General features: G+C 35.4%; 1 protein-coding gene across 13 annotated transcripts in view; it reads left to right on the top strand.

The window, feature by feature from the left end:
* Positions 1 to 18,682, top strand: part of STXBP5L (syntaxin binding protein 5L) — a 382,290-nt gene that overhangs the window by 54,907 nt on the left and 308,701 nt on the right. For all 13 annotated transcript variants that reach the window (XM_082394859.1, XM_082394855.1, XM_082394860.1 and 10 more), the window contains one exon: positions 894 to 991. In XM_082394859.1, the coding sequence (XP_082250985.1) occupies positions 894 to 991 (98 nt within the window). The remainder of the gene's footprint in view (positions 1 to 893; positions 992 to 18,682) is intronic.

Genomic DNA, 18,682 nt, shown 5'->3' on the forward strand with positions numbered 1-18,682 from the left:
TAATTCCTGTCTAATACTGCATATTCCTTTTTTACATGTTAGTCTTATCTCTTTTGTGATATTATGAACTCTTTATATTTTTCTTTTCCTTTCTTTCCCGCTGTGTTATTATGAAAGCTTTCAAACATACAGAGGAGTTGAAAGAATTATACTGGAACACTCATATATGTATTTATATGTTAAGTCACAAATTTTATTGTAATGTTTGATGAGTTTTGACTAAAGTATACACATGTGTAATTCAAACCTTGTCAAAATATAGAATATTACCTTCACTCAATAAAGTTCCTTCATACCCCTTCCAGTCAGTTCTCCTCAAGTCAACCACTGTTCTGATTTTTTTCACCATAGGTTAGTTTTACTTGTTTAGAATTTAATATAAATGTAATCATACTATATGTACTCTTTGTGTATTGCTTCTTTTACTTAGCATAATATATTTGAGAATCATCCATGTTTTGGCTTCTGTCATTAGTTTTTATCTTTTAATTGTTGAGTAGTATTCTACTGTATGCGTATACCACAGTTTTGTTTTTGAATTCTCTTGTTGATTGTCACCTGGGCTGTTTGTAGGTTGTTACGTATAAAGCTGTTAGGGGCATACTTATACAAATTATTATGTGGGCATATGCTCTTCATTTCCTTGGGTACATACATAGGAGTGGAATTTCTAGGTCATAGGACAGGTATATGTTTAGTTTTTAAAGAACTACAGCACATTTTTCTAAAGTGGTTGTGTCATTTTACACTCCTACCAACAATACTTGGTAGTAATTTTTTAAAAATTAAATAAATAATTATTTTAGCCATTCTGGTGGTTGGGTAGTGGTATCTTGTTGTGATTTTAATTTTTATTTCCCTGATGACTATTTTCACTGTTTTCTCTCTTTCAGACAGTTCGGCATGGTTTTCCTTATCAGCCCACAGCATTAGCCTTTGATCCAGTTCAGAAAATCTTGGCTATTGGGACGAGAACTGGTGCTATACGAATGTATCCTTAATTTTTGGTTCGTTATTTGCTATACTAATACCAGTTACATTTCCTTAAATATTTAGGTAAGTGAAATATTTATGACCAAATAAAGTTTATTGTTTCTTTAGAAATGAGTAACCCACATCATCAAATTTATTGGCATATATTTACTGTCTGTGAGATAAGTATTGATGCTCCTTTTAAAATCCCTGATATTGGTGATTTGTGTCTTCTACTTTTTCCTGATTAGTCTGACTAGAAGCTTATCAGCTGCACTGATTTTCATAAGAACCAACTTTTGGTTTCATTGCTTTTCTGTATTGTTTTCCTATATTTTATTTCATTGATTCCTGGTTTGATTTTTAAAATTTCCCTTCTTTTGATTAATCTTGGGTTTCATTTTATCTTTTTCTAGTGTTTTAAGGTGGAAACTGAGGACACAGATTTGAGAACTTTCTTCTTTTCTAATATATGCCTGTAGGGCTGTGAATTTCCTCCCAAATTTTGTTTTAGTGTCATCCCGTTTCTGTAAATGTTTTCCTCTAAGAGTTCTATAGTGTCTGGCCTTACATTTAGGTCTTTAATACATTTTGAGCTTATTTTGGTGTATGGTGTTAGGGAGTGTTCTAATTTCATTCTATTACATGTAGCTGTCCAGTTTTCCCAGCACCACTTATTGAAGAGGCTATCTTTTCTGCATTGTATATTCTTGCCTCCTTTATCAAAGATAAGGTGACCCTATGTGCATGGGTTTATCTCTGGACTTTCTATCCTGTTCCATTGATCAATATTTCTGTTTTTGTGCCAGTCCCATACTGTCTTGATTACTGTAGCTTTGTAGTATAGTCTGAAGTCCGGGAGCCTGATTCCTCCAGCTCCATTTTTCTTTCTCAAGATAGCTTTGGCTCTTCGGAGTCTTTTGTGTTTCTATACAAATTGTGAAATTTTTTGTTCTAGTTCTGTGAAAAATGCCATTGGTAGTTTGATAGGGATTGCATTGAATCTGTAGATTGCTTTGGGTAGTAGAGTCATTTTCACAATGTTGATTCTTCCAATCCAAGAACATGGTATATCTCTCCATCTATTGGTATCATCTTTAATTTCTTTCATCAGTGTCTTATAGTTTTCTGCATACAGGTCTTTTGTCTCCTTAGGTAGGTTAATTCCTAGGTATTTTATTCTTTTTGTTGCAGTGGTAAGTGGGAGTGTTTCCTTAATTTCTCTTTCAGATTTTTCATCATTAGTGTATAGGAATGCAAGAGATTTCTGTGCATTAATTCTGTATCCTGCTACTTTACTAAATTCATTGATTAGTTCTCTATGTATAGTATCATATCATCTGCAAACAGTGACAGTTTTACTTCTTCTTTTCCAATTTGTATTCCTTTTATTTCTTTTTCTTCTCTGATTACTGTGGCTAAAACTTCCAGAACTATGTTGAATAATAGTGGTGACAGTGGACATCCTTGTCTTGTTCCTGATTTTAGAGGAAATGGTTTCTGTTTTTCACCATTGAGAATGATGTTGGCTGTGGGTTTGTCATATATGGCCTTTATTATGTTGAGGTAAGTTCCCTCTATGCCTACTTTCTGGGGAGTTTTTATCATAAATGGGTGTTGAATTTTGTCGAAAGCTTTTTCTGCACCTATTGAGATAATCATATGGCTTTTATCCTTCAGTTTGTTATTATGGTGTATCACATTGATTGAATTGCATATATTGAAGAATGCTTGCATTCCTGGGATAAACCCCACTTGATCATGGTGTATGATCCTTTTAATGTGCTGTTGGATTCTGTTTGCTAGTATTATGTTGAGGATTTTTGCATCTATGTTCATTAGTGATATTGGTCTATAGTTTTCTTTTTTTGTGACATCTTTGTCTGGTTTTGGTATCAGGGTGGTGGCCTCGTGGAATGAGTTTGGGAGTGTTCCTCCCTCTACTATTTTTTGGAAGAGTTTGAGAGGATAGGTGTTAGCTCTTCTCTACATGTTTGATAGAATTTGCCTGTGAAGCCATCTGGTCCTGGGCTTTTGTTTGAAGATTTTTAATCACAGTTTCAGTTGCAGTGCTTGTGATTGGTCTGTTTATATTTTCTATTTCTTCCTGGTTCCGTTTCGGAAGGGTGTGCTTTTCTACGAATTTGTCCATTTCTTCCAGGTTGTCCATTTTATTTGCATATAGTTGCTTGTAGTAATCTCTCATGATTCTATGTATTTCTTTTTTTCTTTTAACATCATTATTGGAGTATAATTGCTCTACAATGGTGTGTTAGTTTCTGCTTTATAACAAAGTGAATCGGCCATACATATACATGTATCCCCATATCGCCTCCCTCTTGCATCTCCCTCCCACCCTCCCTATCCCACCCTTCTAGGTGGTCACAAACCTTTATGTATTTCTGCAGTGTCAGTTTTTACTTCTTTTTCATTTCTAATTCTGTTGATTTGAGTCTTCTCCCTTTTTTCTTGATGAGTCTGGCTAATGGTTTATCAATTTTATTTATCTTCTCAAAGAACCAGCTTTTGTCTTCTTGATCTTTGCTATTGTTTCCTTCATTTATTTTTTATTTTTTTCTGCTCTCATCTTTATGATTTCTTTCCTTCTGCCAACTTTGGGTTTTTTTTTCATTCTTCTCTACTTGCTTTAGGAATAAGGTTAGGTTGTTTATTTGAGATTCCTCTTGTTTCTTGAGGTAGGATTGTATTGCTATAAACTTCCCTCTTAGAACTGCTTTTGCTGCATCCCATAGGTTTTGGGTCATCTTGTTTTCATTGTCATTTATTTCTAGGTATTTTTTGATTTCCTCTTTGATTTCTTCAGTGATCTCTTGGTTATTTAGTAGCGTATTGTTTAGCCTCCATGTATTTGTATTTTTTACAGTTTTTTTCCTGTAATTGATATCTAGTCTCATAGCATTGTGGTCAGGAAAGATACTTGATATGATACCAATTTTCTTAAATTTACAAAAGCTTAATTTGTGACCCAAGATATGGTCTATCCTGGAGAATGTTCCATGCACACTTGAGAAGAAAGTGTGTTCTGTTGTTTTTGGATGGAATGTCCTATAAATATCAATTAAGTCCATCTTCTTTAATGTGTCATTTAAAGCTTGTGTGTCCTTATTTATTTTTATTTTGGATGATCTGTCCATTGGTGAAAGTGGGGTGTTAAAATCCCCTACTATTATTGTGTTACTGTCGATTTCCCCTTTTCTGGCAGTTAGCATTTGCCTTATGTACTGAGGTGCTCCTGTGTTGGGTGTATAAATATTTGCAATTGTTATATTTTCTTCTTTGATTGATCCCTTGATCATTATATAGTGTCCTTCTTTGTCTCTTGTAATAGTCTTTATTTTAAAGTCTATTTTGTCTGATATGAGAATTGCTACTCCAGCTTTCTTTTGATTTCCATTTGCATGGAATATCTTTTTCCATCCCCTCACTTTCAGTCTGTATGTGTCCCTAGGTCTGAAGTGGGTACCTTGTAGACAACATATATATGGGTCTTGTTTTTGTATCCATTCAGCCTGTCTATGTCTTTTGGTTGGAGCATTTAATCCATTTACATTAGGTAATTATCAATATGTATGTTCCTATTACCAGTTTCTTAATTGTTTTGGCTTTGTTTTTGTAGGTCTTTTCCTTCTCTTGTGTTTCCTGCCTAGAGAAATTCCTTTAGCATTTGTTGTAAAGCTGGTTTGGTGGTGCTGAATTCTCTTAACTTTTGCTTATTTGTAAAGGTTTTAATTTCTCCATCGAATCTGAATGACATCCTTGCTGGGTAGAGTAATCTTTGTTGTAGGTTTTTCCCTTTCATCACTTTAAATATCTCCTGCCACTTCCTCTGGCTTGCAGAGTTTCTGCTGAAAGATCAGCTGTTAACCTTATGGGGATTCCCTTGTATGTTATTTGTTGTTTTTCCCTTGCTGCTTTTAATATTCTTTCTTTGTATTTTATTTTGATAGTTTGATTAATATATGTCCTGGTGTGTTTCTCCTTGGATTTATCCTGTATGAGACTCTCTGTGCTTTCTGGACTTTATTGACTATTTCCTTTCCCATGTTAAGGAAATTTTCAACTATAATCTCTTCAAATATTTTCTCAGTCCCTTTTTCTCTTCTTCTTCTGGGACCCCTATAATTCAAATGTTGGTGCCTTTAATGTTGTCCCAGAGGTCTCTGAGACTGTCCTCAATTCTTTTCATTCTTTTTTCTTTATTCTGCTCTGCGGTAGTTATTTCCACTATTTTATCTTCCAGGTTACTTATCCGTTCTTCTGCCTCAGTTATTCTGCTATTGATTCCTTCTAGAGAATTTTAAATTTCATTTATTCTGTTGTTCATCATTGTTTGTTTGCTCTTTATTTCTTCTAGGTCCTTGTTAAACATTTCTTGTATTTTCTCCATTCTGTTTCCAAGATTTTGGATTACCTTTACTCTCATTACTCTGAATTCTTTTTCAGGTAGACTGCCTATTTCCTCTTCATTTGTTTGGTCTGGTTGGTTTTAACCTTGCTCCTTCATCTGCTGCATATTTGTCTGTCTTCTCATTTTGCTTAACTTACTGTGTTTGGGATCTCCTTTTCACAGACTGCAGATTTGTAGTTCCCGTTGTTTTTGGTGTCTGCCCCCAGTGGCTAAGGTTGGCTCAGTGGCTTGTGTAGGCTTCCTCGTGGAGGAGACTGGTGACCGTGTCCTGGTGGCTGGGGCTGGATATTGTCTTTCTGGTGGGCAGGGCTGCATCCAGTGGTGTGTTTTGGGGTGTCTGTGAACTTAGTATTATTTTAAGCATCCTCTCTGCTAATGGGTGGGGTTGTGTTCCTGTCTTGCTAGTTGTTTGCCATGGGGCGTCCAGCACTGGAGCTTGCTCGCCATTGGGTGGAGCTGCGTCTTAGTGCTGAGATGGAGATCTCTGGGAGAGCTCTCGCCAATTGATGTTATGTGGGGCTCGAGGTCTTTGGTGGTCTAATGTCCTGAACACGGCTCTCCCACCTCAGAGGCTCAGGCCTGACACCAGGCTGGAGTACCAAGATCCTGTCAGCCACACGGCTCAGAAGAAAAAAAGAAAAAAATAATAATTAAAAAGAAATAAAGAAATAAAAAAGTAAAAAAGTAATAAAAAAAAAGAAGAGAGCAACCAAACCAATAAAAAAAATCCACCAATGGTAACAAGCACTTAAAACTATACTAAGATAAACATAAAAATCAGAAACAAGTCAGTCGCAGACAGCAAACCCCAAGTCTACAGTTGCTCCCAAAGTCCACCGCCTCAATTTTGGGTTGCTTTGTTGTCTATTCAGGTATTCCACAGATGCAGGGTACCTCAAGTTGACTGTGGAGATTTAATCTGCTGCTTCTGAGGCTGCATGGAGAAATTTCCCTTTCTCTTCTTTGTTCCCACAGCTCCTGGGGTTCAGCTTTGGTTTTGGCCCCACCTCTGCGTATAGGTTGCCCTCAGGTTTCTGTTCCCACCCAGACAGGATGGGGTTAAGGCACCAGCTGATTAGGGGGCTCTGACTCACTCATGCAGTGTGGAGGGAGGGGTATGGTCATTATAATTGGAATGCGGGGTGAGCCTGCGGCAGTAGAGGCCACTGTGACACTTCAACAGCCTGAGGCATGCCGTGTGTTCTCCTGGGAAAGTTGTCCCTAGATCATGGGACCCTGGCAGTGGCAGGCTGCACAGGCTCCCAAGGAGTGGATTCGGGGGAGGGCGTGTGGATAGTGATCTGTGCTTGCACACAGGATTCATGGTGACTGCAGCAGCAGTGTTAGCGTTTCATGCCAGTCTCTGGTGTCTGAGCTGATAGCCACAGCTCGTGCCGATCTCTGGAGTTTGTTTAGGTGGTGCTCTGCCTTCTGTGGGCAGACAGGGAAGGAATCCCCTCTCCTCGCACACCCCGAAACAATGGTCTCTTGCCTCTTAGGCCAGTCCAGAGTTTTTCCTGGACTCCCTCCCGGCTAGCTGTGGTGCACTAGCCCCCTTCAGGCTGTGTTAATGCAGCCAACCCCAGTCCTCTTCCTGGGGTCTGACTTCCAAAGCCTGAGCCTCAGCTCACAGCCCCCACCCGCCCCGGCGGGTGAGCAAATCCTCTCAGGGTGGTGAGTGCTGGCCGGCACTGATCCTCTGTGTTGGAATCTCTCCACTTCGCCCTCTGCACCCCTGTTGCTGTGCACTCCTCCGTGGCTCCGAAGCTTCCCCCGCCCACCCCCTGTCTCCGCCAGTGAAGGGGTTTCCTATTGAGTGGAAACTTTTCCTCCTTCACAGCTCCCTCCCAGAGGTGCAGGTCCCATCCCTATTCTTTTGTCTCTGTTGCTTCTTTTTTTCTTTTGCCCTACCCAGGTACGTGGGGATTTTCTTGCCTTTTGGGAAGTCTGAGGTCTTCTGCCAGCGTTCAGTAGGTGTTCTACAGGAGTTGTTCCACATGTAGATGTATTTCCAATATATTTATGGGTAGGAAGGTGATCTTTGCATCTTACTCCTCCGCCATCTTGAAGGTCCCCTGTTTATCTATTTTATATATAGTAGTTTGTATCTGCTAATACCAAACTCCTAATTTATCCCTCCCCCTCTTTTCCCCTTTGGTAACCATGTTTGTTTTCTATGTCTGTGAGTCTGTTTCTGTTTTGTAGATAAATTCATTTGTATCATATTTTAGATTCCACATATAAGTGGTATAATATGATATTTGTCTTCTTCCAGTCTTTAACTTGTCTCTTCACCTCTTAACAGGGCCTTTCAGAGTCCAGTTTATCAGTTTTTCCTTTATAGGTGCTGGGAGCTGAGGCTCGGGCTTCGGAGGTCAGACCCCAGGGAGAAGACTGGGGTTGGCTGCGTGAACACAGCCTGAAGGGGGCTAGTGCACTACAGCTAGCTGGGAGGGAGTCCAGGAAAAACTCTGGACCTGCCTAAGAGGCAAGAGACCATTGTTTTGGGGTGTGCGAGGAGAGGGGATTCCTTCCCTGTCTGCCCACAGAAGGCAGAGCACCGCCTAAATGAGCTCCAGAGATGGGCGTGAGCCACGGCTATCAGCTCGGACACCAGAGACTGGCATGTGCTCTTTTGGTATCACCTTTTAAAACTCTTTGTCTAACCTTGGATCTTAATTATTTTCTTTCATTTTTTTCTAAAAATTTTATAGTTATACATTTTATATTTAAATACAGGTTCCATTTTGAGTTAACTTTTTATTTGTATTGTCTTTATCTGCTTTCGGTATTAGGGTAATACTGGGTTCATAAAATGAATTGAGAAGTGTTCCCTCTGCTTCTGTTTTCTGTAATAGTTTGTATAAAATTGGTGTTAATTCTTTAAATGTTTGGAAGAATTTTCTAATGAGAGTACCTGGGCCTAGAGATTATGATATATTTTTAATACAGATTCACTTTTAAAAATTAGTTTTAGGACTATTTTAGCTTTCTATTTTATCTTGTTAAATTTGCATAGTTTGTAGTTTTACTAGTGGTTTATAAATTTTACTGATTTTTTGTTTTTGAGGAGCTAGCTTTTTGTTTAATTGATTTTCTCTGTTTTATTCTTTTCAATTTTTTTCTGAATTATCTTTATTATTTCCTTTCTTTACTTTTCTTTAGCTTATTTTGCTCTTTTTTTCCTAGTTTTTTGAAGTAGGAACCTACGTTATTGATTTGATTCCCTTTCTCCTTTCTAAGGTATACATTTAGTGTTATTAATTCTCCTCTCAGCATGGCTTTAACTGGATTCCACAGATTTTGATATGTGCATTTGAATTTTCATTCAATCATATGTAGTTTTAAAAATTGCCTTTGAGACTTCTTTGAACCATCAGTTACTTAGAAGTATTTTAATTAATTGGCAAATGTTTGGAAGTTTTCTTAGTATTGATTTCTAGTTTTGATACCATTATGGTCAGAAAACACACTCTTTATGATTTCAGTTCTTTTAAATTTGTTAAGATTTGTTTTGTGGCCTAGGATACGATCTGTCTTGGTGGATACTCTATGGACTATGGAAAAACATGTGCATTCTTTTCTTGTTGAGTGGAATGTTTTATATTTGTCAACTAGATATTGTTGGTTGATTGTGTTGTTGAGTTCCATATTCTTGCTAATTTTTTGTCTGAAAATTCTTGTCAAATCCTGAAAGTAGAGTGAATTAGGTTCTCCAAACTCTAATTTTGGATATATTTATCTCTTTCTAACTTCATTAGTTTTTGCTTTCTGTATTTTGAGACTCTGTGGTTTGGTGTGCACACATTTAGGATTGTTATATCTTCCATGGATTGATCCCTTTACCATTATGTAATGTCTTTTCTTATCTCCAGTAATTTTCTTTGCTCTATAATTGACTTTATGTGATCTTAGTATAACCACTCTTACTTTTTTAAAACAAATTAATGTTTACATGTTATATCTGTTTCCATCCTTTTACTGTAAACTTACTTATGTCATTGTATTTGAAGTGAGTTTATTGTATACAGCATATTGTTGGATCATTTTTTCTTTTTTTATTGAGGTGTAATTTACATATAACATTATCTTAAGGGTGTACAACATAATGATTCAGTATCTGTATATATTGTGAAATGATCACCACAATAAGTCTAGTTAACATGCATCACCACACATAGTTACAAAAATTTTTTTCTTCAGATGAGAACTTTAAAGATCTACTCTCTTAGTAACTTTCAAATATACAATAGAGTATTATTAACTATAATCACCAGGCTATGCATTACGTCCTCAGATCTTATTTGTTTTATAATGGAAGTTTGACCTTTTGAGCACCTTCATTGATTCTGCCCACCCCACACCTCCCACCTTTGGCAACCACCAATCTGTTCTCTATGTCTACGTGTTCAGTATTTCTGTTTGTTTTTTTTTTAGATTCCACTACAAATGAGATTGTACAGTATTTGTCTTTCTCTGTCTGACTTATTTCAGTCAGCATATGCCTTTAGTGTCCATCCATGTTGTCACAAATGGCTAGATTTCATTCTTTTAATATGGCTGAATAACATTCTGTTCTCTCTCTATGTATACCACATTTCTTTGTCTATTCATCCATCATTGGACACTTAGGCTGTTGTATCTTGGCTATTGTAAATAATGCTGCAATGAATATGAGAGTATAGATATCTTTTTAAGTTAGGTTTTCATTTCCTTCTGATAATTACCCAAAAGTGGAATTGCTGGATTGTATGGTAGTTCTATTTTATTTTATTCTTTAAAAAATTATTTTATTTTATATTGGAGTATAGTTGATTAACAATGATGTGTTAGTTTCAGGTGTACAGCACAGTGATTCAGTTATACACATACAAGTATCCATTCTTTTTCAAATTCTTTTCCCATTTTGATTATTAAAGAATACTGAGCCGAGGTCGCTGTGCTATACAGTAGGTCCTTGTTGGTTAACTATTATAAATATAGTAGTGTTTACATGTCAATCGCAAACTTCCATACGTTTTTCATAGTGCCTGCACCAATTTACAGTCTCACTAACAGTGCACAAGGGTTCCCTTTTCTCTACATCCTTGCTAACACTTGTTATTCCTTGTCTTTCTGGTAATAGCCATTTTAACAGGTGTGAGCTGGTTTCCCATCATGGTTTTAAGTTGCGTTTCCCTGATGATTAGTGATGTTGAATACCTTTTCATGTACCTCTTGGCCATCTGTATATCTTCTTTGGAAAAATGTCCATTCAGCTCCTCTGCCAATTTTTTAATTGAATTGTTTGGGGTTTTTTTTAATTGAGTCATATGAGTTCTTTATATATTTTGGATATTAATCCTTTATCAGACATGATTTGCAAATATTTTCTCCCATATGATAGGTTACTTTTTCATTTTGTTGACAGTTTCCTTTGCTGTACAGGAGCTTTTTAGTTTGATGTAGTCCCACTTAGTTTTGTATTTTGTTGTTGTTTTTTTGCTTTTGGGGTCAAGTCTAAAAAATCATTGCCAAGAATGATTTCCAGGAGCTTACTGCTTATATTTTCTTCTAGGAGTTTTATGGTTTCAGGTCTTTTGTTCAAGTTCTTAATCCATTTTGAGTTAGTTTTTGTGTATAGTGTAAGATAATGGTCCAGCTTCATTCTTTTGCATATGGCTGTCCAGTTTTCCCAGCATCATTTATTGAAGAGACTGTCTTTTCCCCATTAAGTATTCTTGGCTTCCTTGTCAAATATTAGTTGACCATATATGCATGGGTGTATTTCTGGGATCTTGAATCTGTTCCATTGGTTTATGTGTCTGCTTTTATGCCAGTATCATATTGTTTTGATTACTTATAGCTTTGTAATATAGTCTAAAACCAGGGAGCATGACACCTCCAGCTTTGCTCTTCTTTCTCAAGATTGCTTTCACTATTTGAGGTCTTTTGTGGTTCCGTACACATTTTAGGATTATTTGTTCTAGTTCTGTGAAAAATGCCATGGGTATTTTGATGGGGATTGCATTGAATCTTTAGATTGCTTTGGATAATATGGACATTTTAGCAGTATTAATTCTTCCACCCATGAGTACAGTATATCTATCCATTTATTTGTGTTTTCAGTTTCTTCCATCAATGTCTTATAGTTTCCAGTATATAAGTGTTTTACCTCCTTGGATAAATTTATTCCTAGGTCTTTTATTCTTTTTGATGCAATTGCAAATGGGATTGTCTTCTTAATTTCTCTTTCTGGTAGTGTATAGAGATGTAACAGATTTCTGTATATTAATTTTGTATCCTGCAACTTTACTGAATTTATTTATTAGTTCTAGTAGTTTTCTGATAGAGACTTTAGGATTTTCTATGTATAGTATCATGTCATCTGCAAATAGTGACAGTTTTACTTCTTCATTTGCAGTTTGAGTGCCAGGTGGGTGTGCATGTTCAGTTTCTTGGTGAGCCCTGTCAACATACCCCCAGAAAAAGAGGATAGTGACTGACACTGCCTCACTTCAGATGGATGGGGTGGAAGTTCATCTTCCCGCTGTGCTCCAGTGACATCAGGAGATATAGGAAGCATAGTATCAATCACTTCTCCCTGCACCACCTTGTTTTGCCTCATCAATGTGAATAGAGGTTCAGCTCCTACTAGGATTCTCTGATACAGTGTGGTTGCTGACTAGCCCTGCTTCATCCACCTTGTTCAGTCTTGTTGCTGTCAGGTGGAAGTGAGGATTCTGGTTCCGAAAGACCACCTTGCTGACTTGGAGTGCTAGGAGGGTGTGAGTGAAGGCTAATGATGACTAGCCCCACCTTATACTACCTCATTCAATCTTGTTGCCCTTGGACTCCACTGATGCTACCTTGGTGGGGGAATTAGAACAACTCTTCCTTATGCTTGTAAGGGGATGGAAGATCAACTGCTAATTTAGACTCACTAATACTACTGCATCAGGATTGGATTGCTGCCACCTGCCTCCGCTTGTATGGAGATGGGTGATCAGCATCCTGCTGAGTGCACTGATACAACCTGGCAGTGGAACAAAGGGCTACCTGCTTCTTCCAGGCAGGGGATGGGTGATTAGCAACCTGCTTGTGCCCTTAAATACTACCTGCTGGGGGAGTTGAAGTGTGCTCTCTGCAGGGTGGGAGTGAGATGAGGTAGAAGATCAGCTCTGTAGTCAGCTCTGTTGAACTCCCATGGAGTGGGAAGGAGGAGAGTATGGTTTTCTCATTGTTGTTTGGTAGAGTATGGTTTTCTCATTGTTGTTTGGCTAGAATTGTGGGTAATGTCACAATTTACTTTTAGCCTACCCTATTCTCTGTCCTTTGACTGGGAGAACAGCCTTTTCTTGGATTGTTTTTTGTTTTTGTCTTTATTTTTTGCTGGTGCTAGTTGGTGGTCCTGGGTTGGAAACTTCTGCAGTGTCCTGTCCAGGATATATGGGACACAATAAGGAAACTCAAGGAACTCACTGCTGTGTCACTCCCCATTTCCTGAGATGCCTGGGCATTTCTCCTTTCTACCTCAAAGTTCCCTTTCGCTTGTTTATAATGTCATCTCCAGGACAGGGTTTTTGTTTTTGTTTTTGTTTTTGTTTTCAGTTGTGAAAGACAGAAACTGGGAGGAATAGGGCTCTTTCATCTTGGCAGAATTGTAATTCTCCATCCCCAAATTTTAACATGTTGTTTTTTCCTTCCACTTAGCTTAAAATATTTTCTAATTTCTGCTTGATTTCTTTTCTTTACGTGTAGGTTATTTATAAGTGTTTTATTTAGTTTCTAAACATTAGAGATTTTTCCAGAGAGAGATCTTTCTGTTATTGATTTCTAATTTAATTCAATTGTGGTCAGACAATATACTTTATATGACCTGAATCCTTTTAAATTAATTGAAGCTTGTTTTATGGCCCTGTCTGTGGTCTATCGTGATAAATGTTAAATATGCATTTGAAATGAATGTGTATTCTGCTATTGTTGGGTGGATTTATCTGTAAGTATTAATCAGGTAAAATTGATAGTGTTATTCAAATCTATATTTGTGCTGATTTTTTAATCTACTTCTATCTATTACTGAGACAGAGGTACTGAAATCTCCCACTATCATTTTAGAATGATCTATTTATCATTGAAGTTCTATCAGTTTTGTTTTGTTTTATTTCATGTATTTTGAAGCTCTGTTTTTAGCTGTATGAACAGTTAGAAGTATTAAGTTATTTTGTTGAGTTAACTCTTTTAACATTATGAAATGACCTTCTTTGTCTCTGGTAATATTCTTTGATCTGAAATTTACTTTGTCTGATATGGATATAGCCACTAAAGCTTTCTTTTGATTATTCTTAGCATGGTGCATCTTTTTCCATCTCTTTTACTTTAACCTATTTGTGTCTTCATATTTAGTGTGTTCTTGTAGGCAGCATATAGTTGAGTATTGCTTTTTTGCCTAATTTGACAATCTCTGTCCTTTATAATTTTTTGATTCATTTTTATATTAAAGACAGATTTATGTTTTAACATAATAGTTATTTTTAAGAGATGTTACTTTTCTTGTTAGAGAATACATTAATCAATTTAAATTTCATCTTTCAATATTATCATATAGTAAATTTGACTTTTTTATTTTAATAATATACAGTTCTATGAATTAAATACAGGTATACCTCATTTTATTTTGCTTTGCAGATATTCATTTTTTATAAATTGAAGGTTGAAGACATAGTGGCAACCCTGTGTCTTCAGGTCTATCAGCACCATTTTTCCAACAGCATTTGCTCACTTAATGTCTCTGTGTCACTTTTTGGTAATTTTCGCAATATTTCAAGTCCTCCACCAGCAAAAAGAGTGCGACTCACTGAAGGCTCAGATGATGGTTAGCACTTCTTAGCAATAAAGTATTTTTAATTAAGGTATGTACATTTTTTTTTAGACATAATGCTATTGCACACTTAATAGACTACAGTATAGTGTAAACAACATTTATACACACTGGGAAATCAGAAAATTCGTGTGACTCCCTTTACTGTGACTGTTTTCCTCTATTAGTTTTATAGTTTTAGCTTTTTAATTTAAGCTGTGATTCATTTTGAGTTAATTTTTGTATATGGTGTTAGGATGGGATCTACATCCTTTTGCATGTGGATATTCAGTTGTTGTAGCACTATTTCCTAAAAAAAAAAATCTATCTCCATAAAATTGTCTTGATATCCTTCTTGAGAATCATTTGACTAAGTATGTGAGGGTTTATTTCTAGAATCTCAGTTCTGTTCCAATTAGCTATATGTCTACCCTATTCCAGTACCTCATTGTTTTGATTACTGTACCTTTCTATACAATTTGAAGTTAGAATCTTCCAACTTTATTCTTGTTTTTTAAGATTATTTTTATATTCTGTGTCTCTTAAATATCCATATGAATCTTTGGATCATCTTGTCTATTGCTGCAAAAACGCAGCTGGAATTTTGATAGAGATTTTGATAGGGATTGAATTGATTCTGAATTTGGGGAGTATTACCACCTTAATACTGTCTTTTGATCTATGGGTATGAGATGTCTTGCCATTTATTATGTCTTTAATTTTTTTCATCAATGTTTATAGTTTTTAGAATACAAGTTTTATGCTTCTTTTGTTCAATTTATTCCTATTTTATTACTTTGGATGCTACTGTAAATGGTATTATTTTCTTAATTTAATTTTTGGATAGTGCTTTGCTAGTATATAGAGAAACATAATTGATTTTTGTACATTGATTTTGTTACCTGCAGCCTTAATGAACTCCTTTATTAGTTGTAATAATTTTTCAGTATATTTCTTAGGATTGTGTACAGACATACCTTGGAGATATTGTGGGTTCAGTTCCAGACCATTGCAATAAAGCAAATATTGCAATAAAGTGTCACATGAATTTTTTGGTTTCCCAATGGATATAAAAGTTATGTTTACACTCTACTATTGCCTGTGAAGTATGCAATAGCATTATGTCTAAAAAAAATGTATATGCCTTAATTGAAAAACATGTGTACATGCCTTTATTGCTAAAAAGGCTAATCATCATCTGACAATGCAGGGTTGCCATAAACCTTACATTTGTAAAAAAACTCAGTATCTGAGAAGTGCAATAAAGCAAAGCACAATAAAAGAAGGTATTCCTGTGTGTACAAGATCATGTTACCTACAAGTAGTTTTAGTTCTTCCTTTCTAATCTGGGTGTCCTTTATTTCTCTTGTTTAATTGCCCTTGATAAAACCTTTAGTACATATTTGTCTCATTTCTGATCTTAGAAGGAAAGCATTCATTGTTTCACTAGTGTGGCGTTAGCTAGCAGTGGGTTTTTTGTACATGCCCTTTATCAGATTGAAGAAATTTCTTTCTATTGTTAATTCATTGAGAGTTTTTTATCATGAAGTTGTACAAAATTTTCTCAAATACTTTTTCTGCACCTACTGAGATGACCAAGGGACTTTTGTTCTTTATTCTGTTGATATGGTATATTACATTAATTGATTTTTAAATGTTAAACCAGTGTTGCAATCCTGGAATAAATCTCACCAGGTCATGAGAAATGACCCTTTTTAGATGTTGCTGTATTCAGTTTGCTTATATTTTGCTGAGAATTTTTGTGTCTATATTAATAAATTATTGGTCTTTAGTTTTCTTTCTTTGTAATATCTCTGTCTATTTCTGATATCAAGGTAGTCTGGCCTAATAGAATAAGTTGGAAAGTGTTTTCTCTTCTGATTTTTAAGAGAGTTAATGAAGAATAGGTATTAATCTTAACTTTTGGGTAGAATTCAGCAATGAAGCCATCTGGGCTTTTCATCCTGAGAAGTTATTTGATTACTAAATCAATCGCTTTAAAGGTCTATTCAGATTTTTAAATTTCTTTTCTAATCAATTTCAGTAGCTTATGTCTTTCTAGGAATTTTTTCATTTTATCTATATTATCTAATTTGTTGGCATATAATTGTTTATAGTATCCCCTTATAACCTTTATTTTTGTAAGATTTGTAGTCTGTCCCATTTTTTACTTCCTGATTTTAATTATTTGTGTGTTCTCTTTATGGTTGATCTAGCTGAATGTTTGTAAATTTTGATGTTTTTTTTTCTTTAAAGAACCAACTTTTGGTTTCATTGATTTTCTTTATTTTTGTCTTATACTCCATTTTAGTAATATCAACTCATCTTTTTCATTTCCTTTCTTCTGATTGCTTGGGTTTAGTTTACTCTGCTTTTGTTGTTTCTTGTGGTGCAATTTTAGGTTATTAAATTGAGATCTTTTTTTTGTATAGATGCTTACAGCTCTTAATTTCCATCTAAGAACTTCTTTAGCTGTATCCCCTAAGTTTTATTATGTTGTGTTTTCATTTTTATTCATCTAAAATTATTTTAAAGTTTCCCTGTGACTCCTTTGACCTGTTGGTTATTTAGGGATATGCTCTTTAATTTCCACATATTTGTGAATTTCCCAAATTTCTTTCTGTTACTGATTTCTAACTTCACTCCACTGTGGCCAGAGAACATAATTTATATGATTTCAGTCCTTTTAAATGTATTAAGGCTTGTTTTATGGCCTATCTGGTTTCAACTTCTACATGTGAAGAGCTTGGAAGTTGTCAAATGAAATAAAATGAAATAAAAATGTTGGTCAAACCTAAAATCAACAACTTTTCCTGAACCTATTAGAGAAATAAGGTTGCAGGGCATACTTCCACCCCAAAATCTGAAGAGAACAGCAAATCTAGCGAGTCACAGATATTTTAGAAGCCGCTGGAACCATAAGCTGGTAGGAACACTCAAATAGTAATTTTTTTTTTCAAATTGTTAGATGCTGAATGTGCGATTAGCCTGAAAACATAAAACTCCTGGGGGCCAAATTGTTAGGGGAGCCCCCATACTTTCATGTCTGACTTTCAACAAAAACTTGTAGGCCATTCCAAAACAATAAGACATGCCGTCTAAACAGCAATAAGAAATGCAATCTAAATAGATAAAGCAAGCATCATAACCAGACTCAACTATGACACAGATTATGGAATTATTAGATAAGAAATTAAAAATAACTATGATTAATATGCTAAGAGCTCTAATGTAAACATTAGACAATGTGTCTAAAAGTTAACCACATGTAAGATGGGTAATCTAAGTAGAGAGATGGAAACTCTAAGAAATAGTCCAAAGGAAATGCCAGAAATCAAAAACACTGTACAGAAATGAAGAATACCTTTGATGAACTTATCAATAGACAAGACTCAGGCAAGGAAAGAATCATTGAGTTTGAAGGTGGGTCAATAGAAATTAAAGAGTAAAGAGAGAAAATAATTGAAGAAAAAGAACAGTAGAATATCCAAGAGCTGTGTGACAATTTCAAAAGGTGTAAAGTAAATGTTCTTGGACTACCAGAAAGAGAAGAAAGAGTGAGAAGAACAGAAGAACTATATTTGAAGTAAACTATGGCTGAGAACTTTTCAGAATTAATAACATACACCAAATCACAGATCAAGGAATCTCAGGGAACAACAAACAGGATAAATACAAAAAAGAAAACTGCATGAGGCATGTAATATTCACTGTAGATAAGCAAATACAGAAAATCTTGAAGGAAGCCAGAGGAAGGAAACTGCCTTACTAGTAGAGGAACAAGGATAAGAGTGAAATATATAAAGTGTTGAAAGGAAAAGCCAACAACATATAATTCTTTTTTTTTTTTACATATAATTCTGTATCTAGGAAATTATATTTCACAAGTGAAGTGGAAACCCTGAAAATTAAAAAGAAATGTTAGAACTAATAAATCCAGCAGAGCTTCAAGATACAAAATCAACACCAAAAAATCAGTTGTTTCTATATACTAACAATGAATAATCTGAAAAGGAAATTAAGAAAACAATTCCAATTACAGTAGCATCAAAAAGAATAAAATATTTGGGAATGAATTTAACCAAGGAGACAAAAGACTTGTACACTAAAAACTACAAAATGTTTCTGAAATAAGTTTAAGAAGATCTAAATAAATGGAAAGAAATCCTGTGTTCTTGGGTTAGAAGGCTTAATATTGTTAAGATGTCAGTACTACCCAAAGTGATCTACAGATTCAATGTAATCCCTATCAACTCAGTATGTTTTTCAGAAAGAGAAAAATTCATCCTAAATTTCACATGGAATTTTCAGGGACTCGAAATAGCTAAAACAATCTTGAAAGAGGACAAAGTTGGAGGTCTCAAACTTCCTGGTTTTGAAACTTATTACAAAGCTGTGGTCATCAAAGCAGTGTGGTAATAGCGCAAAGACAGACATATAGA

This window comes from Balaenoptera borealis, assembly GCF_965194805.1.
Source record: "Balaenoptera borealis genome assembly, chromosome: 5".
Lineage (NCBI taxonomy): Eukaryota > Metazoa > Chordata > Mammalia > Artiodactyla > Balaenopteridae > Balaenoptera > Balaenoptera borealis.